Raw genomic sequence first — 25,014 nt, 5'->3', positions numbered from 1 at the left:
TACAACCAGAGGAGTCGCCCCTGGTGGTCAGGAGAGAGAATGCAGCTTTAACACACGAAGCATAGACTTCTATACAACCAGAGGAGTCGCCCCTGGTGGTCAGGAGAGAGAATGCAGATTTAACACACGAAGCATATACTTATATACAAGCAGAGGAGTCGCCCCCTGGTGGTCAGGAGAGAGAATGCAGCTTTAACACACAAAGCATCGACTTCTATACAACCAGAGGAGTCGCCCCCTGGTGGCCAGGAGAGAGAATGCAACTTTAACACACAAAGCATAGACTTCTATACAACCAGAGGAGTTGCCCCCTGGTGGCCAGGAGAGAGAATGCAGCTTTAACACAAGAAGCATAGACTTCTATACAACCAGAGGAGTCGCCCCTGGTGGTCAGGAGAGAGAATGCAGCTTTAACACACGAAGCATAGACTTCTATACAACCAGAGGAGTCGCCCCCTGGTGGCCAGGAGAGAGAATGCAGCTTTAACACACGAAGCATAGACTTCTATACAACCAGAGGAGTCGCCCCCTGGTGGTCAGGAGAGAGAATGCAGCTTTAACACATAAAGTATAGACTTCTATACAACCAGAGGAGTCGCCCCCTGGTGGCCAGGAGAGAGAATGCAGCTTTAACACACGAAGCATAGACTTCTATACAACCAGAGGAGTTGGCCCCTGGTGGCCAGGAGAGAGAATGCAGCTTTAACACACGAAGCATAGACTTCTATACAACCAGAGGAGTCGCCCCCTGGTGATCAGGAGAGAGAATGCAGCTTTAACACATGAAGCATAGACTTCTATACAACCAGAGGAGTCGCCCCCTGGTGATCAGGAGAGAGAATGCAGCTGTAACACATGAAGCAGAGACTTATGTCAACCGTTTGGTGTTGTTTGGGTTTTTAAAACCTTTTTTTTCGACGGAGTCAATTTTCAAAGGTTTGCTATTCAGAATTAATATAAAGGCAAAATAACACTTTACACCTCTGAAAGGGTCACAGGGTCACAGGGTCACATGGTCACAAGGTCAAAGGGTCACAGGGTCACAGGGTCACAGGGTCAAAGGGTCAAAGGGTCACAAGGTCAAAGGGTCAACGGGTCACAAGGTCACAAGGTCAAAGGGTCACAGGGTCAAAGGGTCACAGGGTCACAGGGTCAAAGGGTCAAAGTGTCACAGGGTCACAAGGTCAAAGGGTCACATGGTCAAAGGGTCACAGGGTCAAAGGGTCACAGGGTCAAAGTCACATGGTTACAGGGTCACAGGTAATGTGTCCAGTCACAGACAGATTGTTAAATATTGGTTCTTTGGTAGAAGAGAGAGAGAGTGTGGAGGTGATTGCATATCAATATGCAGCGCATACACACACACACATACACACACACATACACACACACACACATACACACACATGCAGCAAAAGGAGCTGTGGTGAGTCAGCCTCCTTCTATGAGTCACAGGAGAAATCAGAAATGTCTGACAGAAAAAGAGTGCACACACACATACACACACACACCACACACACACACACCACACACACACACACCACACACACACACACCACACACACACATACACACACCACACACACGCGCACATGCGCACACACACACACACACACACACACGCGCATTACTCTGAGAACACAGATCCATCCTCCCCAGCCAGCACACATGTTCTACCTTCAGAGGAGCACCTGCTTCACTCTCCCCGCTCCAGGTGACCCTCACGTCCCCCAACGGGCCCCCGGACCTCAGGGTGAACACCGCTGGTCCCAAGCCGCCGCCGCTGCTGCACCGACTGGCTGCGCTTCGTGCTGGCCACGGAGTGAGTTGTCCAGGACCACAGCGCCCCCTGGAGGAGAGGAAGAGCAGCTGCTGGGATGCTGTCATGGCTGATCACACCGTTAAAGACACAAACACATCAAACCTTCCTTCTTATTTATGTGTCACTCTTGGTCTTCATGGTGGGAGGATGTGGAATGAGGCCTTTATTTATATTTTATATTTAGTATTTTAACAACCCCAGCCGGTCTGTGACTGCATTGTGAACAGAATGTTGTGTTTTTAGTTGTATCTCTGTATAATGCATCAGATGTAAAAATACACTGAGCTCCTCTCTCCTCTCCTCTCTCCTTATGGACGCTTAGGATACACTGAGCTCCTCTCCTCTCTCTCTCCTTATGGACGTTTAGGATACACTGAGCTCCTCTCTCCTCTCCTCTCTCCTTATGGACGCTTAGGATACACTGAGCTCCTCTCTCCTCTCCTCTCTCCTTATGGATGCTTAGGATACACTGAGCTCCTCTCTCATCTCCTCTCCTCTCTCCTTATGGACGCTTAGGATACACTGAGCTCCTCTCTCCTCTCCTCTCTCCTTATGGACGCTTAGGATACACTGAGCTCCTCTCTCCTCTCCTCTCTCCTTATGGATGCTTAGGATACACTGAGCTCCTCTCTCATCTCCTCTCATCTCTCCTTATGGACGCATAGGATACACTGAGCTCCTCTCTCCTCTCCTCTCTCCTTATGGATGCTTAGGATACACTGAGCTCCTCTCTCCTCTCTCCTTATGGACACTTAGGATACACTGAGCTCCTCTCTCCTCTCCTCTCTCCTTATGGACACTTAGGATACACTGAGCTCCTCTCTCCTCTCCTCTCCTCTCTCCTTATGGACGTTTAGGATACACTGAGCTCCTCTCTCCTCTCCTCTCTCCTTATAGATGTTTAGGATACACTGAGCTCCTCTCTCCTCTCCTCTCTCCTCATGGATGAATGTTCATCTCTCCATCACATATTACTAACTCTTCCTCTCCAGAGTCCTTGTGACTTCTCGTGTCAGAGGGTCCATTGGACCTGCTGGGTCTGATGCTGGTCACATGACTTCTAATTATCTGAGAGTATTAGTGTCAGTGGAGGTAGTGATAGAGGTTGTGTATTCAACAGTACACAGCAAAATTGGTAATGTCAATTTCCCAGTGTCAAATATTCTGAGTTGATCCGTGTTGATCGTGGTGTTCCTTTAGCACTTACAGTGTTCAAACAGCTCTGGGCGGAGTTCTTGCGGCGAGTTAAGTGATGCTCTCCTGACCGAGTTACTTGCACATCCGGTTTCAACGCGCTCTTTCTTCTTGAAGTCACGGTGAAGAAAACCCGTGGTCAGGAAGATATTTAGCTGTTATTTCAGAAGGTAAGTACAAATTATATTTACTTATACAGGCTGTTCATCTTCATATGAAATGATGTGTTAACTTCAAGTGTGGTGAGACGTGTTTTATATTTTAGTGAAGCTTGTGACTAATAGCTAACTTAACGTTAGCTGACGTTAGTTGGTTGAAGGGAGGAGAAATAAGCCAGGAAGTGTAACATCAGTCAATAAATATGAACCTGTTCAAACCGGCCGAGCATATTTAATTCCAGGCCAAAATAATAAATAGACTTTTTTTGTTTCAGTAAATTTCTTTAAGAATATTTAACTTAATTATGCCACATTATTTTGCGATCAGAAATTCGACCATCCACCATGACAGGACATAAACGAGAGTTTCCGGTACTTCTGCCTCGAGGGCTAGCTTTACTAACGGGAGTTTCGTGGTACTGCTGTGTCGAGGGCTAATATATAACGGTAGTTTCGCGGTACTGCTGTCTCGAGGGTTAACGTTAGTTTCGCGGAACTGCTGTCTCGCGCGCTAACTTTACTAACGGTAGTTTCGCGGTACTGCTGTGTCGAGGGCTAACGGTAGTTTCGCGGAACTGCGGTCTCGCTGTCTTGCATTTCACCGGCGTATGGTTTAATTGGCCGACTTTTATCGCAGGTATATGCTAAACTGCGACAGGGACTAAAGAGGAAAAAGCGAGTGCCTAATTGATACCAAAACGGTAATTATAGACTCCCAACATCTCTGAGACGAAGGTTCTCATGTTAACTTAGCTATACCTTGTAACTTTAGCCACTTGTTGGACTTAATACATGTTTAATAACTCCTTGCCTAGAGAAAGTTGAACAGCTATCTTTTTCCACTCTGTACAGTTTCTGCAAGATATCACCATGCTGCTGAAGGTGAGATACCAGAGGACCAAGAAGTACATCCGATTACAGCTAGGTTTCACCTATTTTGAATTCATCACTGCAGGTGAGTAACATATTATGTAAAAAAACAAATTATTGCTGGTTTAACAACACATACACAATGTTTAAGTGGCATTGTTCATAGGATTGTCATAGTCCTAATGGGTTTTTATTATTTTACTTGTACTTGGTGCTGTCCGTCTTATGGCGTGAATAGTCTACTTCTTGCTGCAGGCCTTTTTTTGGTTTATTTTGACATTCTAAATACAGCAAACATTGACAGTTATGGAGCTTCTACCTCTTATTGTTACTTTGTTTAAATTCCATATCTGGATTATCTTGGTTGCTTGGCTACACATTCAAGTCTTGCCACAACTGGAAAACAGGTCGTCTGCCATTGCAGCTATACACAACAGTAGATAACTGATGGTGTTTTTAGTTTTCAACTTGCTTCTGAAAGTTATTGTTTTTTGTACAGTAATGGCGACAACACAACATTGTAATACTGCTGTTAAGTCAAAGCATGCAATTTCAGATATGTTATATAGATAATATGGTTGATCAGTTATTATGTGCAGTTAAAACCTGTTTTCTATCTTTATGTTGTCATGCTTTTCATCCTGTAGTCAAAAACAAATTTGGACTCCATGATGCAGCTGAACTTCACATATTTGATGAAACTGACACTGCAGTGGAGGAAGACATTCTTCTTGAACTGATAAGAGTCCAATCCAGACCTTTGCCTGATCGTGCGTGACAGCATTTCAGATGAAGGTAGGTTTCATTATTAAATCTGCATTTTGAAGCCTTTTATGTCCCTAACTGTCTGACTACAGTGATAAATTAGATGAACAAAGAAATAATATTCACATAAAAGACAGATCAGCATCTAATTGCCCAAAAAGTTTGTAAATGTGTGTTTGGTTGTAATTTTTTCACATTTCAATCGGGTAACTGGATTTATTTTAATTTAATTTTGTAATAAAAAAGAAGATTTTTCTCCTTTATATCATTCAACACCATCTTCTCTCACGGATACCATGACGCTTTCTTCAAGTGACAATGACCTCTCCGGTCAAAGACAAAGAGGGATTTTGAGCTCTGAGGTCATGGACAGGTCTACAAAAAAGGTTTCGGATTCAGAGGCTGCAAAAGAGGTACTTGAGAGCAGTAGATGTCAGTTCACATGTTTACTCACAATATCATCAAGAAAATTGTTTAACTGAATTATGATTCTTACCAATTGGACTATAATTAAATTTAGAATGGTGAGTGCCAGATTGAGAAAGTTACTAAACTTAATTTAGTGTAAATTAATAATTAACCCAGGGTTTAGCTGTTGTGTAGCTTTGTATTATGTAACTCTTCTTTCCATACATATTTATTCAATTAGGTTAATTTACATACATGGAACGGTGCCTTGTCTTTTGTAGAGTAGACTATATTGCTTATTTTGGCTTCAGCATGCCCCACATATCCTGAAAAGATGTTTCTACGATACCTGACCAATTTGTTTGTTTGATTAAGACTGAATTATACACTAACAATTTTTTAAAATCTTATGCGAGTAGATGGTAGAAAATGCCTTGCTCACCAAACCTGGAGGTGAAGATGTCCTTGAAGAGTACAAGTCAAGAAATTAGCTGAAGCACCGCACCCGTAGACAGCTTGTCAACATGTTGGCTAGCCATATGACTGAAATGGATGGGTAAGTGTTTCTTCAAAATATTGTAGAATTTCTTTCCACGTTTTTTAGATGTCAAAGGACTCGTGAGTTGTGCACATCTTTTATTTAAACTCTAGTCCTTAATTTGGTTGGATGTAAGTAGTTATCAGCACACACACCTTTTGCTTAATTATTATTATTGTTGGCATCTGTATGATCAACAGCTGAATCAAGACTTCACGCTGCTGTTTGGTGCTGAGACGGCTTCCAAGGTGCTCGAGAAGTGGGATACAGCATTCAAGCCCACGGTCATCAAAGAGGCCAAACACCTGACTCCGACAACTGAGCTGTGCCAACTTCTGACAGCTGCAGAGAACCTTCCAGAAGATGATCATACCGGTAAGCTACATGATATCCTTAATTTATTATCCAAATGGCTGGTGCTATTAACTTTGTGCATTCCAAGTACATATACATGATTTGTTTTGCCTCATTTACTCCTGGTAGACTGAGACAGTGACATGGCTTCTCTGCTGCTGCTTCTCCATCTCTTGCCACCCACAGCTGGACGGAAGAGGATCAAAATAAGTCCCAGTGATGCAGTGAGAAAAATGTTGCATTGTCACAAGGTATGTGTGTCTCATCTGCGTAAATCCCACAAGCCGATTTTTCAGTTATATTAACTCAATAAAAAAGTGATTTAAGATTGCAAAATAACAACTAATCTGAACGTCTCAATGTTGCAAACTTTACAACAGTTCTTCAACAGAAGGACTTTTTGGACACAGGAGCAAATCAACATTTATTTTATCTAACAGACTCAACTATGCAGTGAGCAGTTGAAAGCTTGCTAACTCTTCCTTTTCCTACACTGCTTTAAAGTGATAATTCGAATTCTTATACACGCTTCACTGAGTGTTCCTTTTTCAAAATAAAGTGGGACTTAATTTGGGAGGAAGACACTTCCAGTGAAGCTCACATCTTTGCAACACAAGGCCAGATGACTGCTCAAATTGGAGGATCTATTAAACTCATGGAGCAACAAGTACCACTGCATGGCTAATAACTTGAGCTAAGTTTGTCATGTTATTGTGTTTTCAGTCATGCTGCAGCATCAGTGAACACCTGCTGGGAAGAGAGGCTAAACAACCGTACATCCTTGCTGTTGGCCGAAACAAAAACAGAATGGATGCCTTCTCCATCGTTGTGGATAAACAGCTCATCCCCTGCCGAGCTACGAGCTCGTTGGGTGCTGATGAACTATTTAAATCCCTCCGTGTTCAACCTGTCTTACGGTGAAACTTTGGTGCCACTCTTCACCTTTGTGCAGACAACAGTCTACAACATCGATATTACAACAGATCAGTCTCCAAGAGTACGTGAGTTCCGGGCGAAGGTCTTGCACGTGGTTTAAAAATGAAGTGTTTCATTTGTGGTGTTGTACATGCGGCCTGCCAGGAGTTGATTTTTGTAAATGTGCATGATGGTGCTTTGAAGATATTTTCTGAATAAAATAAAAAGAATTGTATCAATAATTTATTGAAGTTCACTGTTTTTGGGGTGTAAGCATTTGACTGTATGTAGATATACAATTTTAGTGTTAATAGTACATTTTTACATGGCATTAAACATGACGAGTGTTAGAAATCACTCTTACTGAAAGCAAACAACACAATTTAGTGTTAAAAGTACACTGCAATGTGTCATTAAATAACACCAAGAGTGTTAGAAATCAACAACAATTTAGAGTTAAAAGTACACTTTTTGCGTGTCTTTTAACAACACTAGGTGTTAAATATTAACACTATTAATGAGTTAAAATATTAACACTATGCAAAGTGTAAATTTAACTCGGAGCTGAGGTGGATTATATAAACACCAGCATAGTGTTGATATTAACACTATGTGAGTTAAATTCACACTTTCGATTTTGCTGTGTAGACGGTATGGACTTGTTAGGTCTTTCATGTGCACATGTTTCGCTTGTATATATATATATATACTGTATATATATATATATTAGTGCTGTGAAAAATAACGCGTTAACTCAGTTAATTAAATTACAGGTTTAACTAGTTTGTTTTTTTAACGCATTTAACGCATGCGCAGAATGAGCTTCCAATCCGTCTGTTGTTGGTCGTCTCTCCAGCAGCGTGTCATTCTCTCTCTAGTGTCGTTAACACGACTCAGAGCTCCGTCTCGCGCGCCGCAGAGCTCGGATGCCGGCGTGTGCGCGCACATCGGGACGAAAAAAAGTCACTTGCACCCCCCCCCCTCCGTCAACAACTCTTCTCTCGGCTCGCGCGGCAGAGCTCCGATGCTGGCGCGCGCACTGGTGAGCAATGCAGGGCTCTCAAGTGTCACGCATTGACCGTGAGACTCACGCATTTCGGTCTTAACTCCCGCACTCCCGCCACACATCGTATTTCTCACGCTGAAAAAAACTCTCGGCTATTTAATGTTTTAATGCAGGGGTGCTCAATATGTCGATCGCTCTGTCGCGCGAGCCGACAATTGTTGACGGGGGGGGGGGGGGGGAGACGAAAATTACAGGGTGACGGGTGGTTAGATTTCCCCCTGTTATAATAGTAGGGGAGACACTGGAGTTGATAAGCGTGTCTTCTTATCTGATCAATACGCAACTGTGAGGTGCGCGAATGGACCGAGCGGCCAGCTGCTGTCACTCACTCAACGAACAGACAATTTTTTTTGGGACCACCGAAAACCCATTTTGACTCAGGAAAAACCCTGAATGTATATATGGGATTAATCATGATTAATCCACAGAAACCTGTGATTAACCTGATATTGAATTTTAATCGTTTCACAGCCCTAATATATATACATATATATATATATATATATATATATATATATATATATACACATAAACATACATATAAAATTGTAATTATTTTGCAAGTATATATTTTTTATTAATTCATATATCACTGATTCTTGAGATAAGGGAAAATTCATGTCCTCCACTGAAATACAAAGCTTGGCTTAAGAATCCAGATATAAATTAATTGAAATAGACTTTAAAAGCTCAACATGAAAGACTTAACTCCGCCAATGTACTTAGTTTTGTCTATATTTATATATTTTCATCGCAATTTCACCAAGTGCAAGCATTGCCATAGAAAGTACATGCAAATTAACACGTCCTCTGCAAGAGGTTACAGGTTCTAATTGCAAAGAAAAGTCATTAAAAATGTAATAAATACATAAATATCAATATGAAATGAATTGCATGGCTTTATAAAATGTAACCGAATACATAAAGCAAAATACCCATCAAATTATATATTAAAAATTGCCGCTCAAAGTAGTGTCCTCAGTTCATGTCAACTCCGTCAGAATTGTTACAAATAAAAAAATCTGGCATATTATGGTCTGAACTATAACCCTGAGGACCCCTTGTGCATGCTTCTTCTCTTGATGGATGCAGCAGTACAGCACATGGTCTCGTAAGTTTAACATTTATATATATGTTTCGCAAACTAAGTTGATATAACTGTTGTCACAGGTTTTGTATGTGAACTTTGTCATCCAAGAATTCACTAAAACATTGCATGGACTACATGCAGTGGTGTCTTAACTGCATATAACCAGTGATTAAATATGTAAAGTATCGAAAGTATGAGTTGATATGTTTGAAAGTCATTGTTTTTATAATAACGTAGAAACTCCAAAGAAGGCTATATTAATATTATTATTAATAATAAAAATAATAATACAATTAAAAACAATAGGAATAGTAGCGGTGTATATGACACTGCACTTTTCATAACGTTATTAGTCGCGCGGCCACGTGGGTTGGGCTCGTTCAGGACAACCAAAACACACACACATGCACACGCACACGCGCGCGCATGCAAACACGCACAGCCTGCGCGGTGACGGGGGCGGACCTGTCGCCTAGTCAGGACTTCCTCTCAGGCAGGGACGGGACTCTCACTCCTGCTCCGGTCAGCGCGAGACACGCGACGGTACGCACGCGGCGACAGGTAACAGGTGACGTCATCCAGTGCGTCCTGTGCTCGTGGACGTGTGGCGGCAGAACAGCAACAAGGTGAGTGGTGAGCGGGATGGAAGCCGTCCGGCACCGAGGCGCGCCCCGGCCACCGGGTCCGCTCGGTGCCGGTCCGTTTCTGCCGCTCCGTTCTGGTGCCGCTCCGTGCTCTTGCCGCTCCGTTCTGGTGCCGCTCCGTCCGCGAGGCGCGACACTTCCTGCCGCGTTATCTCTTCGGCTGCTGGAGATAAAAAGCAGCAGATGCGGGTTGTGTGTTTGTGTGTTTGTGTGTGTGTTTGTGTGTGTGTCCCACCTGTGAGTCTTATTTTGAAGGGCCAGGAGCTGGTTGTAACAGTTGTTCTGTAACTGGATGTTGACTCTGCGTGTTGCTCTAGGTAGATTTGTCTACCTGGCGACTCGTTCACAGTCAACATTAATGATGACGTCCCTCAATGATTCTGCCCTTTAACCCTTCAGAACATGGAGGCCCCGCTCGCTGCCCGCTCCGGGTTCCCGTGGCTGGTGGGCGCGTCGCAGCTGGTGGGTCTGACGGCGGTGGTGCTCACCGGCGTGTGGATGGGCATCTACCGCGGCGGCTTCGCCTGGGACGGCTCGGCCCGGGAGTTCAACGTGCACCCGCTCTGCATGGTGCTGGGCCTGGTGTTCCTGCAGGGCGACGGTGAGTCACTCCATCACCTCATCTGGGGTGTTCAGAACGTGTTTGAGGACATCGCTCATGACGGGGCTGAGAACGTTTCACTGGAGGTCAGAGCGGGAAGCCAACGCGAACGAGCCATGAAGCTGCAATCTCTCTCCTGACCACCAGGGGGAGACTCCTCTGGCTGTATAGATGTCTATGCTTTGTGTTACAGCTGCATTCTCTCTCCTGACCACCAGGGGGCGACTCCTCTGGTTGTATAGAAGTCTATGCTTCATGGGTTAAAGCTGCATTCTCTCTCCTGACCACCAGGAGGTGACTCCTCTGGTTGTATAGAAGTCTATGCTTCTTGTGTTAAAGCTGCATTCTCTCTCCTGACCACCAGGGGGCGACTCATCTGGTTGTATAGAAGTATATGCTTCATGTGTTACAGCTGCATTCTCTCTCCTAACCACCAGGAGGTGACTCCTCTGGTTGTATAGATGTCTATGCTTTGTGTTACAGCTGCATTCTCTCTCCTGACCACCAGGGGGCGACTCCTCTGGTTGTATAGATGTCTATGCTTTGTGTTACAGCTGCATTCTCTCTCCTGACCACCAGGGGGCGACTCCTCTGGTTGTATAGAAGTCTATGCTTCATGGGTTAAAGCTGCATTCTCTCTCCTAACCACCAGGAGATGACTCCTCTGGTTGTATAGATGTCTATGCTTTGTGTTACAGCTGCATTCTCTCTCCTGACCACCAGGGGGCGACTCCTCTGGTTGTATAGATGTCTATGCTTTGTGTTACAGCTGCATTCTCTCTCCTGACCACCAGGAGGTGACTCCTCTGGTTGTATAGAAGTCTATGCTTCATGGGTTAAAGCTGCATTCTCTCTCCTGACCACCAGGAGGCGACTCCTCTGGTTGTATAGAAGTCTATGCTTCATGTGTTACAGCTGCATTCTCTCTCCCGATCACCAGGGGGCGACTCCTCTGGTTGTATAGAAGTATATGCTTCATGTGTTACAGCTGCATTCTCTCTCCCGACCACCAGGGGGCGACTCCTCTGGTTGTAAAGAAGTATATGCTTTATGCGTTACAGCTGCATTCTCTCTCCCGACCACCAGGGGGCGACTCCTCTGGTTGTATAGAAGTATATGCTTCATGTGTTACAGCTGCATTCTCTCTCCCGACCACCAGGAGGTGACTCCTCTGGTTGTATAGAAGTCTATGCTTCATGGGTTAAAGCTGCATTCTCTCTCCTGACCACCAGGAGGTGACTCCTCTGGTTGTATAGAAGTCTATGCTTCTTGTGTTAAAGCTGCATTCTCTCTCCTGACCACCAGGGGGCTACTCCTCTGGTTGTATAGAAGTATATGCTTCTTGTGTTAAAGCTGCATTCTCTCTCCTGACCACCAGGGGGTGACTCCTCTGGTTGTATAGAAGTCTATGCTTCATGTGTTACAGCTGCATTCTCTCTCCCGATCACCAGGGGGCGACTCCTCTGGTTGTATAGAAGTATATGCTTCATGTATTACAGCTGCATTCTCTCTCCCGACCACCAGGGGGCGACTCCTCTGGTTGTATAGAAGTATATGCTTTATGCGTTACAGCTGCATTCTCTCTCCCGACCACCAGGGGGTGACTACTCTGGTTGTATAGAAGTCTATGCTTCATGTGTTACAGCTGCATTCTCTCTCCCGACCACCAGGGGGCGACTCCTCTGGTGGCACAAACAAGTGGGATGTATAGAACTCTTTGAGACAATGACTCCTCAGTAAACATGAGTTCATGGTCTCGAGACGATTCACCACGCCCTGATGCTTTTGGTGTGAACGCAGCATTCGGACGTGGGAAATTGTCTCGAGATCATAAACTCTTCAACGGAAAATTTGCCCGACGGCGAGTTGTGACAGCCAATCAGAGCTGAGCTGCTCCTCCGGTAGTGAATCTAACGGCTGCTCTAGTGGAGCTGAAGAGACATTCAGACTAGAGGTGAAGGTCACCGAGCTGTGAGCCTACGGGGGATGTCATGTTTAAATATATGTTATATTTATATATGTTATGAACCCAAACCACGTGTTTGTGATGTCCTCAATAAGTATGAAGCAGAACTAGTGGTTAGTTCTTCATGGCGGATGACGGAGATGAGAACTGTTTCCACGGAGTAAAGACACAGAGATAAGCCCCGCCCCCTCTAAGGCGAGAATGACGCGAAAAACCACAAATAGTCAACCGAGTAAACTCGCGATGGGAATATTCTCCTCAGGCTTTTGGGTGAAGGCAGCATCAGACTCGGGGCGGCGCCAGTCGGTACCAAATGACGCCGCGGAGACTCGGCCCGTCGTTCTTCGGTGGCTTCACGCCGTTAGCTTCTTGTTCCTCGTGTTGGACTGTCGAGGCGCCGCGGGGCAGCGAGGCAGGAAGGATGAGCACAGCTGGTCTTCCATCAGTTTGTAGCCATGGTTACGCCGCGTAATTGTCAGATGACTTTCTGCGAAATTGAGTGAAACTGGAAGTGTGTGTGTGTGTGTGTGTGTGTGTGTGTGTGTGTGTGTGTGTGTGTGTGTGTGTGTGTGTGTGTGTGTGTGTGTGTGTGTGTGTGTGTGTGTGTGTGTGTGTGTGTGTGTGTGTGTGTGTGTGTGTGTGTGATCCTGTTCTTCAGCTCCAGAGCTGAAGGGGTCTAGAGGAGCACGTATGCTAACATATGCTAACTTTAAGAACACACAGCACACACTGGAGGTCCCAGTTTCCATGGTTATTTGCGTGGTTATTTTAGTATGCAAGCTCTTTTGTGACTTTAGAGAATTCCACCCTGACGATGACGAAAGCTTTAAAGCATTTATTTCACAGTACATACAAATATAAAGAAACAAAAAATGGGGGAAGCTAGCATATATCTCATTAGCGGTGGCGCCACATTGTTTAACTTTATTTCATCGCAGTATAAACATCAAAATGATCGACGGCTAACTAAAGCTCGCTAACTGACAATTAGCAACATTTAGCATGTTTGCTAGCTTTGAAAGCTTTCTTCAGTCCTTCTCGATTGAATGAAGTGACGTACAGTAAGAGTGACAGACGGAGAAAACAGGAAGTAGAACAGCGAGCTGCTGTGACTAGTGAGCTTCGGAAGAGTTATCCAAGTAGCCCCCTAAGTCGCTTCCTAAGTAGCTTCCTAAGTAGCCCCTGTGTAGCAGAGTCTCCAGAACCAAACAATTCACCGTGAAGTGTGTTAAAACATCGTGAAGTGTGTTAAAACGTCGTAAAGTGTGTTAAAACACATGAAGTGTGCTGTATCATCGTAAAGTTTGTTAAAACACGTGAAGTGTGTTGAAACATCGTAAAGTGTGCTAAAACACGTGAACTATGTTGAAACACGTGAACTATGTTAAACACGTGAAGTGTGCTGTAACATCGTAAAGTTTGTTAAAACACATGAAGTGTGTTAACACATCGTGAACTATGTTGAAACACGTGAACTATGTTAAACACGTGAAGTGTGCTGTTAGCATTAGCCATTAGCCTGTTGCGTCTCCATCTCTTTCAGAACTCGGTCCACGTGGGACGATTTCACCCAAGAGCAAAAACTCAAATGTAATGTACTTTACAAACTATAACTCAAAACGTGTTATCGGTCTTTTCACGTCCGCGGTGACGTCCGCGGTCCAGGAAATGGCGACAAAGCGAGATGTCGCCGTCTCTCTGCTCTCCGCCTCGCGCCTGAGGCCCTCGGGTACTTTAGCTAACGACAGTAACCAGATTAGCTCAACTGCTTCACAGCTGCTGCAGAGCTGGATCGCATTAGAGCGATAAAAGACAAGGTCAGCTGGACATTAGACGGGGAACCAGGTGAGTTATGGAGGCAGCCTGAGGGGGGGGGGGGGGGGCTCTTAGCAAACAGACAGACGCTGGTTACCTGTGATTAAGAGTGTTTGTTTGTCTCGAGGTTCTCAAACTGTGGGGCGCCAGGGGGAAGTGCGGAGAACTTCACACATTACAAAAGTACGTGTATATGTTTACGTTACAATTACGCCGTCAACAGGTTACGCATGCGCGACGTCCAAGCTCCTTTGTGACTCACGTGTAGCTCAGTAGCGTGTAGCTCAGTAGCATGTAGCTCAGCAGCGAATAGCTCAGTAGCATGTAGGGTGTAGCTCAGTAGCCTGTAGTTCAGTAGCATGTAGCGTGTAGCTCAGTAGCCTGTAGCTCAGTAGCCTGTAGCTCAGTAGCGTGTAGTTCAGTAGCATGTAGCGCAGCAGCGAATAGCTCAGTAGGGTGTAGCTCAGTAAGGTAAGGAAGTGTATTGTCACGGTGTGGTTCTGGGTGTGATGGAGGAATCCGCTCCGGGGAGAAAGCTGTTCCTGAGCCTGTTAGTCCAGGTTTTAATAGTCCTGCATCTTCGTCCTGATGGTAGTGGAACAAACAAGAGAGTGTCCCGGGTGTGTGATGTCTGAGTGGCTCAGTAGCGTGTAGCTCAGTAGCGTGTAGCTCAGTAGCGTGTAGCTCAGTAGCGTGTAGCTCAGCAGCCTGTAGCGTGTAGCTCAGTAGCGTGTAGCTCAGTAGCGTGTAGCTCAGTAGCGTGTAGCTCAGTAGCTCAGTAGCGTGTAGCTCAGCAGCCTGTAGCGTGTAGCTCAGTAGCCTGTAGCTCAGTAGCGTGTAGCTCAGTAGCGTGTAGCTCAGTAGCGTGTAGCTCAGTAGCCTGTAGCGTGTAGCTCAGTAGCGTGTAGCTCAGTAGCCTGTAGCGTGTAGCTCAGTAGCGTGTAGCTCAGTAGCGTGTAGCGTGTAGCTCAGCGTGTAGCTCAGTAGCGTGTAGCTCAGTAGCCTGTAGCGTGTAGCTCAGTAGCGTGTAGCTCAGTAGCGTGTAGCTCAGTAGCCAGTAGCGTGTAGCTCAGTAGCGTGTAGCTCAGTAGCGTGTAGCGTGTAGCGTGTAGCTCAGTAGCGTGTAGCTCAGCAGCGTGTAGCGTGTAGCTCAGCAGCGTGTAGCGTGTAGCTCAGTAGCGTACACAACGAAGAGACATTTGGCAGGAGGGAAAAGAAAATGAATGAACCTCCTGCGATGAAGACGAGGAGAGAAGAAGCCCAAAGACACCGGAGACGTCTCACCTCTCTCACGCCAAGAAGCCTCTGGAGTTCTTTCAGAGGAAGCTTGGTGGACACCAGACGGTGGGAGACGGTGGCGGGGAAAGGAATGCAGGCGCTGGTCAGGAAGTCTCTCCAAATGGACACGCCGAGTCACAGAAGATCCAGACGCCGTGAACGACACGAGGCGATCAGCGTGGGCAATTCCATTAAAAAAAGACCCCTGAACGCACCGCTGGGTTTCACACGACGCTCTGTGTCTCACGAGGAGACGCCATGGTGACGTGTCACACAGGACAACACGAGTGAAACATGTGACCCAAACACATGTTGTTCTGCCAGGAGGAGGTGGACTCAGTTTATCATTCATTTCATCTTGAATATACTTTTCAGTCAAATGTATTATTTCAATAATTATTCATTTGCAGGCAAGTTTGCTGATGAATACTTTCTGATGAAATTCTCAGTGACATATTTGGAAAGCTGAATGAAGTGACTGTTCCTCTTCCAGGCCGAGAGCAGCAGCTTCCCCTGTCGACCACATCGGGTTTCACTGAGATGAGGGTCAGGAGACCTGATCAAGAATATTGATTCCTTTCCGAATCCGAGTGAATTTGAATTAATACTGATGCAACTTGATGGCTCTCACATATCTGCACTCATTTTGTTTAGCAAGTTATTGTTTTGAAAAGATATTTTAATGTAAAACTCAGCGAAACTCTTTATTGCTAACTATTTGAACTTGTTTTGTTTAGTTTTTATTATTTTAAAAAGATATCAAAACCAAACAAGTTAATTGCAGCCACAAAAAGCTATTTTCCAAATACGAGTTATTTTTACACAACTTTATTTGCATTGTTCTCACAAAGTAATTTCACTTTTGAGTCTGATGGAGCTATTTGGTTTAATTAAAAGTGATTTTCTTTATTCTATTATTTGAACAAGCTCAGATGGAGAAGTCACAAAATTATAATTTAAATATTTTAATAATAATTCAGCGTGGACCATTTATTTTGGGGGGGGGGGGCGTCAACATATTTCTTCCTCCGACAGTTGAGAGCCACTGGTCTACGCTCATGTGGGTACATTTGACAGTACACAAATACACACATACATATATATATATACACACACACACACCTCTTAACATAGAGTCTTAGCATTTAGTATTTCAGGTGACATCTTCTACAAGTCAAAGAGTTTTATGAAGGGTTTTTGATTATTTGAGAGATTTTAACGTCTTGGCGTCAAACATTAATTCCACCGGCGGATACCTTTTGTCAATTTTGAAACTTTTACTCGGTTTAAAAAAGGTTTCTAACGAGTGGTTTGTTGTCAATCTGACAGTAAAGGATTATAATATGTAAATAATAATCTGAGAACATGTCTTTCCCTTAGTGACGAGCTAACGGGCTAACGGCTAACGAGCTGTCTTGCTGACCGTTAGCAACAGTTAGCGCTCTTGTTAGCTTTGAGAAGGTTTTCTTCTCATGAGGTTTGACCAGTCCTGGAAACAGACTCACTGACAGCCGGCTGAGGAGACGCTGACGCTTTGAGACACAAACAACAACAGTGGAAACCTCATGTGAACGTTTCAGCTTTGAGGCGTCGTAGAAAAGACGTTAGCTAACGAGTGGCGACGCGTCTTCACAGCCTTATGGGCTAACGTTAGCCGTTCACTTCTGCAGGTTGCGTTCACAATTATTCCGATATGAACAAAAGCTCCGGCTGCGTTCACACTCAGCGCTCCGGACGTCCTCAGCGCTTTACCCGCCTGAGTTCACGTTATTCATTCTGAGTGATGAAAACAATCTTTTGCGTTCCACGTCATCGTCTGTATTAAAACAGTTTGACATCCATTATCTTTAAGAACAAAATCTATTCTTCACATGCTAACTGTCGTCCGTGTTTTGGTTCCCCTCTCTGATTGGTGTGCTGTTTCACACCCTAATGCATCATGGGTAATCCTCCTCTCCGCAGCCATCCTGGTCTACAGAGTCTTCAGGAACGAAGCCAAGAGGAACGTGAAGATGCTGCACGGCGTCATCCACCTCATGGCCCTCGTCATCAGCATCATCGGTGAGCGGGGGAGGGGGGGGGGAGAGGGAGAGAGAGAGAGGTTCGCTTGTGAAGGGATGTGATTCAATTCAGTTTATTTGTATAGCCCAATTTCACAAATTACAAATTTGTCTCGGAGTGCTTTACAATCTGTACACATAGACATCCCTGACCTTTGATCTTTGACCTCACATCGGATCAGGAACAACTCCCAAATAACCCTTCAGGGGGAAAAAAGGGAAGAACCCTTGAGGAGAGAACAGAGGAGGATCCCTCTCCAGGATGGACAGAACAATAGATGTCATGTGACCAGAAGGACAGATTAGAGTTAAAATACATTCAATGAATGTGACAGAGTGTATGAATAGTTCGTAGTCGGCATATTCCACGATGGAGACCTCCACGATCCATCAGGCAGATGGCGGTAGAGAGGAGGAGTGGGCGGAGTCTCAACAGTGGGCGGAGTCTCAACAGGGCAGTGGCGTAGTCGGTAGCAGGAATTCCACGACCCAGACCTCGATGATCCATCAGCAGATAGGATCTATGCCGTCTCATAGGGTCCAATGACCCCATGAGACGTGAAGTCACAAGGACACCGGGCAGCACGGTGGCTCAGTGGTCACTGTCGCCTCACAGCAAGAAGGCCCTGGGTTCGAATCCTGGTCGTCCCGGTCGTTCCAGGTCCTTTCTGTGTGGAGTTTGCATGTTCTCCTCGTGCCTGCGTGGGTTTCCTCCGGGTACTCCGGTTTCCCCCACCATCATAAAGACATGCACCGCAGCCTCACCCCGGTTCGTATGGATGAATGAATGTTGGTGGTGGGGCAGGGGCCGTAGGCGCTGATTGGCTGCCACGCTTCCGTCAGTCTGCCCCAGGGCAGCTGTGGCTACTGATGTAGCTCACCACCACCGGGATGACTGTGTGTATGACTACTGGACTCTGTAAAGCGACTTTGGGTGCCTTGAGACGTGCTATATAAAATAAATTATTATTATTATTATTATTATAATCATTATCAACATCCACATGAAAATTAAAATTTCCTACAATAATAACTTTATCAGTTTTAAGAACCAGACTTGATATAAATTCTGAGAATTCAGATATAAACTCTGAATATGGACCTGGTGGCCGGTACAGAATCACAAATCGAATTGGCTGTAGTGTTTTCCAGGTTGGATGTGAAAGACTAAGAACAAGGCTTTCAAATGAGGTGTAGTGTAATTTTGGTTGAGGATTAATTAATAGGCTCGATTCAAAGATGGCTGCTACTCCACCTCCTCGACCGGTGCCTCGAGGAACGTGAGTATTAATATGACTTGGAGGAGTCGATTCATTCAGGCAGACATATTCTTCATGGCTCAGCCAGGTTTCAGTTAGGCAACATAAATCAATGTGATTATCTGATATTAAATCATTTAGTAACACAGCTTTAGATGACAGAGATCTAATATTTAGGAGACCACATTTAATAGTCCTGTTTTGTTGCACTGCTGAAATAATGGTGTTAACTTGTATAAGGTTATTGTGTACGACTCCTCTTCTGCTTACTTTTGATTTAATTGAAGTGGCCGTGGGACAGACACAGTCTCTACTCTAGAGTCATGGGTGGGTAACTGCTCGAATGGAAGAGCAGAGAAGGGTGTTAAACTACAACTCTGCTCCCGGTTCCTGATCTGAACCCTGGGTTGTCATGGATACGGCTGTCCGTTGATCAACGTGGTCATGTGGTCAGAAACGAGACGCGCTCCGTCCAGCGTGGGATGGATGCCATCTCTCCTCATCAGGCTTTCCCCAGAAAGTCTTCCAGTTGTCTACGTAGCCCACATTATTCGCTGGGCACCACCTCGACAGCCAGCGGTTGAAAGACGACATTCGGCTAAACAATTCGTCTGTCTGCAAATTTGGGAGAGGGCCAGAGAAAACGACGGTGTCCGACAACGTCTTGGCATAAGCACACACCGACTCCACATCAGAATCAGAATCAGAAACAGGTTTATTGCCAAAGAATGTTTTCACAAACAAACGAGGAACTTTTTTTGGCGGAAGGTGCAAGAATCGCGCACCAAGACACCGAGGCGCCGTCCATGGCGCCATCTAGAAAGGGTGGATGAAAGATGACAGCATAACATGAGGGAAGAGGCGAGAAAGAAAAAGCCACCCCGACTATGCCCTAGAGGTACAGTGTGGGAGCAGGAGAAACAAAAAACACCATTGCACATAAGCACATACATCTTAGACATGACTTGCAACGAGTAGGAAGGGGGGGAGGGGAGGTAATCCAAAGACTGGGCGATAGCCCCGCCATTGGGGGCAGAAGGTAACCAGCACCGACAAGCAGCCAGCCCGGTCCATCGCCGTCACGGCGCCGGACGCAGACCCCGTCCTGTCACCCTGGGGGGGCAAAGCAGGCGGGCTCGGGCGTCATCACCTTTAGTGACCTCCGAGCGGCGGGCTCGGGCGTCATTACCACCGGCGTGTATTACAATCTGACTGTATCTCCGCTTGTCCTTAGCCAGCAGCTTCAAACAAGACTCCACGTCGCCCGCTCTGGCCCCCGGGAGGCACACGACTGTGGGCCGCGGCTTCGCTAACGTCACGTTCCTGACTATAGAGCTCCCGATAACCAGGGTGTGTTCCTCAGTGTGTCGCTGAGCATGGAAAACCGGTTGGAAACGTGAAGTGGTTGGTGCACAGCGGGCTTCTGTGTAGACTTACTACTCCTGCGAACAGTTACCCAACCACCCGGCTGCACGGTTACCGCCGGGGAACAGCTAGCAGCTAACAGCTAACAGCTGACTGTAGCTCCGCGCCAGCTACGGGAGAGGGCGGGCTAACTAGCATAGCTGTCTGAGCTTCGATGGCGCGGAGCCGTGCATCTAACCCACTTAGACCTGCCTCCAACCTAGCAAATAAACTACACTTGTTGCATGTATCGTTATCATTAAGGGAGGCAGGGGGATAACTATACATGAGACACACTGAGCAAGAGGAGCGGGAGGGAGAGAAGAAGAAGTCATGCTCGCTGCTGAGCTGGCAACCGGAGCTTACCGGAAGAGTGAGATGATGCGTTCAGGAGCAGCTGGGAGAAAAAGGTTCATGTGGTGCATTGACAATGTGTGTGTGTGTGTGTGTGTGTGTGTGTGTGTAGGGATTGTAGCGGTGTTTGACAACCACAGACAAGCAAAGTACCCACACATGTACACTCTACACAGCTGGTGCGGCATGGCGACCATGGTCTTCTTCTGCATACAGGTACACACACACACACACACACACACACACACACACACTTCCATCACTTTCCATTGACTTGCATTTATTCCCTGGAGACGTTCCCTAAACCTGACGGCTGCTTGACTGATGCTAACTCCCCCCCCCCCCCCAGTGGGTGCTGGGTTTGATGTTCTTCGTGTTTCCCGTCGCGTCGTCATGGTTACGAGCGTCGTACCTGCCCATCCACGGGTTCTGCGGCACGATGATGCTGGTGACGGCCATCGGGACCAGCCTGCTCGGCATCACGGAGAACCTCCTCTTCAACATCATGTACGTCTCCTTGGCTTCAAGCATCTGGACCGGTTCTGTCTCTAGAGGGTCTCTCACCCCCCCTCTGTGTCCCCAGGCCCACCTACTCCCAGTTGCCCCCAGAGGGGGTGCTGGCCAACGTGTTGGGGATCCTGCTGGTGCTCTTTGGGGTGCTGCTGTGCTACCTGATCACCAGGGACGAGTACCGGCGCCCGCCCAACCCCGAGGAGGAGGCGCTGTCCGTCCACTTCAAGACCCTGACCGAGGAGGGGTCGCCCACCACACCGTGACCCCCCCCCCCCCATCTTAATGCCGTGTGCTGCCAAGAAACTCGCTCGTGTTACAAGTGTCTGTTATCAGCTGGTGACGGAATGTTTTCAGTCTCCACAAAATCAACAGAGTGAGACCTCTTCTCCCGGGAAAACGATTCAACTCAGTTTATTTTGTAGAGCCTAAAATCACAAATGATCCTCAGAGGCCTTTAGAATCGTTACTCCTACCACATCCCTGACCTTTGACCTCACATCGGATCAGGAGGAACCCTTTAACACGGATACAAAGGGGAGAAACCTTCGGTGTTAAGATGTTTAACAATCATTTATATTCAGAATTTAAGCTTTTCAATGCATTACTTTCAATCTAGTAAACCCTGCGTGGTGCATGTCAGCCTCTTGTGGCCAAAACAAGTATTACAACAACAACCACTCGCTCATCTAGACCAAAAACACTCAACTGTTCACAAACCAAAGCTTCTATTCATTGCCAGTTTCACGACAAGTTTGACGACTTGATGCATTTTGACCAAAAGACGTGACATTCCTATATTTCCACGTGTTTATCCCAAACTAAATATCTGATGTTCGATGTTTCCTGAGTTCAGGCTCCGCCCCCGCGCCTAACAGAGTGAACCCTGCTGAATGTTGTTGAATGTTCTGTTAGTGGGAGGTTTTAATGTCAATGTGAACACCTGATGGAAATAAATATGTGTAGCGGCTCCAAGTGTTCTGGTCCAGTTGTGTTTTAGATATTTAAAACCCTCCTGTCGCCTTCACATGTACTAACATCTTTAACCCCTAGACCAGGGGTGGGCAAACTTTTTGACTTGCGGGTCACAATCGGTTCTAACATTTGACAGAGGGGCCGGGCCAGGAGCATTTGGACACGCAATGTAATTTATCAAACCTGGAGATTGCGTCTGTTTTTTATACATTTCAATTGAAGGTGCAAAGTTAAAGAAATCAACATTTACTGGAAAGCGATCAATGGAAGCACTTTCAACATTAAAAACAAATTATTACCCAACGAAATAATCAAGCTCAATAATTTCTAATTGTTTTAAACCCCGCAAAATAATGGACGGATTGTCCTGAGAGTATTAAATATCCTGCCTGCAGCAGAAACTAGAAAGGGGTCTTTAAATTGAGGGCGATGTGCGGCGTCATCTGGTCAGCATGTGTATGAACCCGTCACAAACAGACTGACAGCGCTTTACTCGAGAAAATATGACCCTAAAGCTGACAATTGAAGTTCGATTTTTAAAAATTCTTCATATCTCTTCTGAAAACACACCTTTACTCGTGGACGAACTGTTTTGGTGTTTGAAATTGGTTTACCAAAGGTCATAGGTTCACAAGAGCAGTGAAATATCTGAATATAATGCTAGATACATGTAAATAAATGTGGAAAACCAAATTTTGGATTATCGTTTTTTGAGTAGAAATGATGTGGTCTGTCACACATTCACCAAAATGATAAAGATGGGACTGAGAAATTACTTCATATTGCAGATAAAGTTTCATGGGGTGTGTGCAAACAAAAAATGACCATTACGTTTTATTTTATTTTTTATATATAAATATGTATTGTACATTAAAAATAAAAAAATCTACATTATATACATGTTGAGAAATAAACAGAACACAACTATTGACTATTTATAATATGGCTTCACTATAATAACATCATGTCATCGTGTCACGAGACCTCTCTGCTGGCCGGGCAGGTGGAGCTGCAGGCGCTGGTGAATCCTCTCTGTAAAATACAAGACTAGTCAGCACCGCGCACAAGTTACGGACACCGGGACGGACACCGTGACACGTAACGTGTAGTAAAGACTCTTACCCGGTCCAAGTGGACCTCTTCTGGCTGCGTGTTCCTCCTCGTGGCTCCGCAGCTCCTCCAGGCTCCGCGCTGCTCGCCAAAATCACTGCGGCTGTTTCTAAATGAGCCTCACCTGTGTGGTGGGCGGGTCCTTTGTGATTTACTGAGTGTTCATTGGTTGTTTTTTTCGCAAAATGTTGACAGACAAACGAATTGACAAATCACGGTGAAGGGTTTCGTGTGACGAGTTCTTTCCGCGCCAACGCACACCGGAAGTAAACAAAACTGCGATTTGGACAAGTTCGGCGGGCCGGATTAAAAAGCCTAACGGGCCGGAGTTTGCCCATGTCTGCTCTACACTCTCCCACGGCACACCCCTCTCCCTACTGCTCCTTTATGGAAGCAGCCGAGGCCAATTAGAGACCCCACCCCCACACCTCCACAGCTCGACTTAGTCTACCCCCCCCCCATGAGAACTCTGGGGAACTGGGCTCAGGAGGAGGGGGCTCTGGGGGACCGGGCTCAGGAGAAGGGGGCTCTGGGGAACTGGGCTCAGGAGAAGGGGGCTCTGGGGAACTGGGCTCAGGAGAAGGGGGCTCTGGGGGACCGGACTCAGGAGATTCAAGATTCAAGATTCAAGATTCAAGATGTTTTATTTGTCACATACACACACAGGGTGTGCAGTGAAATGAAAGTGGCAATGCTCAGCAGGAATGTGCAAGGGCAACAAGTACACACTATTTACAATAAAAAACAACACAATATTTACAGTAAGTGTGTGTGTGTGTGTGTGTGTGTGTGTGTGTGTGTGTGTGTGTGTGTGTGTGTGTGTGTGTGTGTGTGTGTGTGTGTGTGTGTGTGTGTGTGTGTGTGTGTGTGCCTAAGAGGGGCAGTTGTGTGGGTGGGGTCCTGGTGAGGTCGGAGTTCACAGTCCTGATGGCCTGAGGAAAGAAACTCCGTCTCAGTCTCTCTGTTCTTGCAGCGTGACTACGGAGGCGCCTGCCTGACCGCAGCAGCTGAAACAGTCTGTTGTTGGGGTGGTGAGGATCCTTCATGATCCTGCCGGCTCTGGTTCTGCACCTCCTGGTGTACAAGTCCTGCAGGGTGGGGAGTGTAGTTCCAATAGTGCGTTCAGCCGAACGCACTACTCTCTGCAGAGCCTTCCTGTCCTGAGCGGAGCAGTTGCCAAACCAGGCTGTGATGCTTCCTGTCAGGACGCTCTCTACAGCTCCAGAGTAGAAGGACTGAAGGATCCTCTGGGAAACTTTAAATTTCCTCAGCTGCCTGAGGTGGTAGAGGCGCTGCCTTGCCTTTCTCACCAGAGTGTCTGTGTTTTGACCATGTCAGATCCTGGTGATGTGGACTCCCAGATATTTATACCGCTCACCCTCTCCACAGTTGACCCGTTAATCCCCAGAGGTGAGTACGTCCTCTGTTGTTGTACCCTCCTAAAGTCCACAATCAGCTCCTTAGTTTTGGTGACATTCATGATGAGGCTGTTGTCCTGGCATCAGAGTGACAGATCAGCAACTTCCTCCAGGTAGGCCTTCTCGTCGTTGTCGGAGATCAGGCCCACCACCACTGTGACATCCGCAAACTTGATGATGGTGTTGAGCTGAACCTGGCCCCACAGTCTTGTGTGTACAGGAGTACAGTAGGGGCTGAGGACGCAACCCTGGGGATCCTGTGTTCAGGGTGAGGATTTGAGGGTGTGTCTGCCCACCCTGACCACCTGTGGCCTGGCGGTCAGGAAGTCCAGGATCCAAGCACACAGGGGTGTTCAGTCCCAGCTCAATCAGCTTGCCGGCCAGTCTGGAGGGGACTATGGTGTTGAAAGCTGAACTATAATCAATGAACAGCAGTCTCA

The 25,014-nt window shown here is 46.2% G+C and overlaps 1 protein-coding gene, 2 long non-coding RNA genes and 1 pseudogene across 6 annotated transcripts; 3 read left to right on the top strand and 1 right to left on the bottom strand.

Annotated features, from left to right (window-relative positions):
• Window positions 1–3,038: 3,038 nt before the first annotated feature.
• Window positions 3,039–4,833, top strand: LOC130189213 (uncharacterized). 2 transcript variants are annotated; one of them, XR_008830728.1, is made up of 3 exons: window positions 3,039–3,186; window positions 4,027–4,129; window positions 4,692–4,833. It is a non-coding gene; the product is annotated as an uncharacterized LOC130189213 (long non-coding RNA). The 2 variants fall into 2 exon arrangements; XR_008830729.1 differs by lacking the exon at window positions 3,039–3,186 and adding an exon at window positions 3,698–3,875.
• A 245-nt stretch (window positions 4,834–5,078) lies between these two features.
• Window positions 5,079–7,268, top strand: LOC130189209 (uncharacterized; annotated as a pseudogene).
• A 2,339-nt stretch (window positions 7,269–9,607) lies between these two features.
• LOC130189210 (transmembrane ascorbate-dependent reductase CYB561) lies at window positions 9,608–22,041 on the top strand. Of its 3 annotated transcripts, none has more exons than XM_056407945.1 (6): window positions 9,608–9,723; window positions 10,224–10,425; window positions 17,447–17,545; window positions 20,674–20,777; window positions 20,911–21,068; window positions 21,145–22,041. In XM_056407945.1, the coding sequence occupies exons 2-6, from the start codon at window positions 10,227–10,229 to the stop codon at window positions 21,335–21,337; spliced, it is 753 nt and encodes a 250-aa protein (XP_056263920.1). In that variant the 5' UTR covers window positions 9,608–9,723; window positions 10,224–10,226; the 3' UTR covers window positions 21,338–22,041. The 3 variants fall into 3 exon arrangements, with proteins under 3 accessions (XP_056263920.1, XP_056263919.1, XP_056263918.1); XM_056407944.1 differs by having other exon boundaries at window positions 9,608–9,741; XM_056407943.1 differs by having other exon boundaries at window positions 9,663–9,806.
• LOC130189214 (uncharacterized) lies at window positions 21,470–23,476 on the bottom strand. The gene is made up of 2 exons (XR_008830730.1): window positions 23,169–23,476; window positions 21,470–23,078 (listed from the first exon to the last, which is right to left on the bottom strand). It is a non-coding gene; the product is annotated as an uncharacterized LOC130189214 (long non-coding RNA).
• Between the last annotated feature and the right edge of the window lie 1,538 nt (window positions 23,477–25,014).

Source organism: Pseudoliparis swirei, chromosome 23 (assembly GCF_029220125.1).
Source record: "Pseudoliparis swirei isolate HS2019 ecotype Mariana Trench chromosome 23, NWPU_hadal_v1, whole genome shotgun sequence".
Classification (NCBI taxonomy): domain Eukaryota; kingdom Metazoa; phylum Chordata; class Actinopteri; order Perciformes; family Liparidae; genus Pseudoliparis; species Pseudoliparis swirei.
Note: the sequence above shows the minus strand (reverse complement) of the source record. Positions and strands in the feature narration are given on the sequence as shown.

Coding starts and splice junctions, on each gene's coding strand:
- LOC130189210 (XM_056407945.1), top strand. CDS start 10,227: ATGGAGGCCCCGCTCGCTGCCCGCTCCGGGTTCCCGTGGCTGGTGGGC. Junction 10,426..17,446: donor GGTGTTCCTGCAGGGCGACG/GTGAGTCACTCC, acceptor TCCTCTCCGCAG/CCATCCTGGTCTACAGAGTC. Junction 21,069..21,144: donor AACCTCCTCTTCAACATCAT/GTACGTCTCCTT, acceptor CTGTGTCCCCAG/GCCCACCTACTCCCAGTTGC.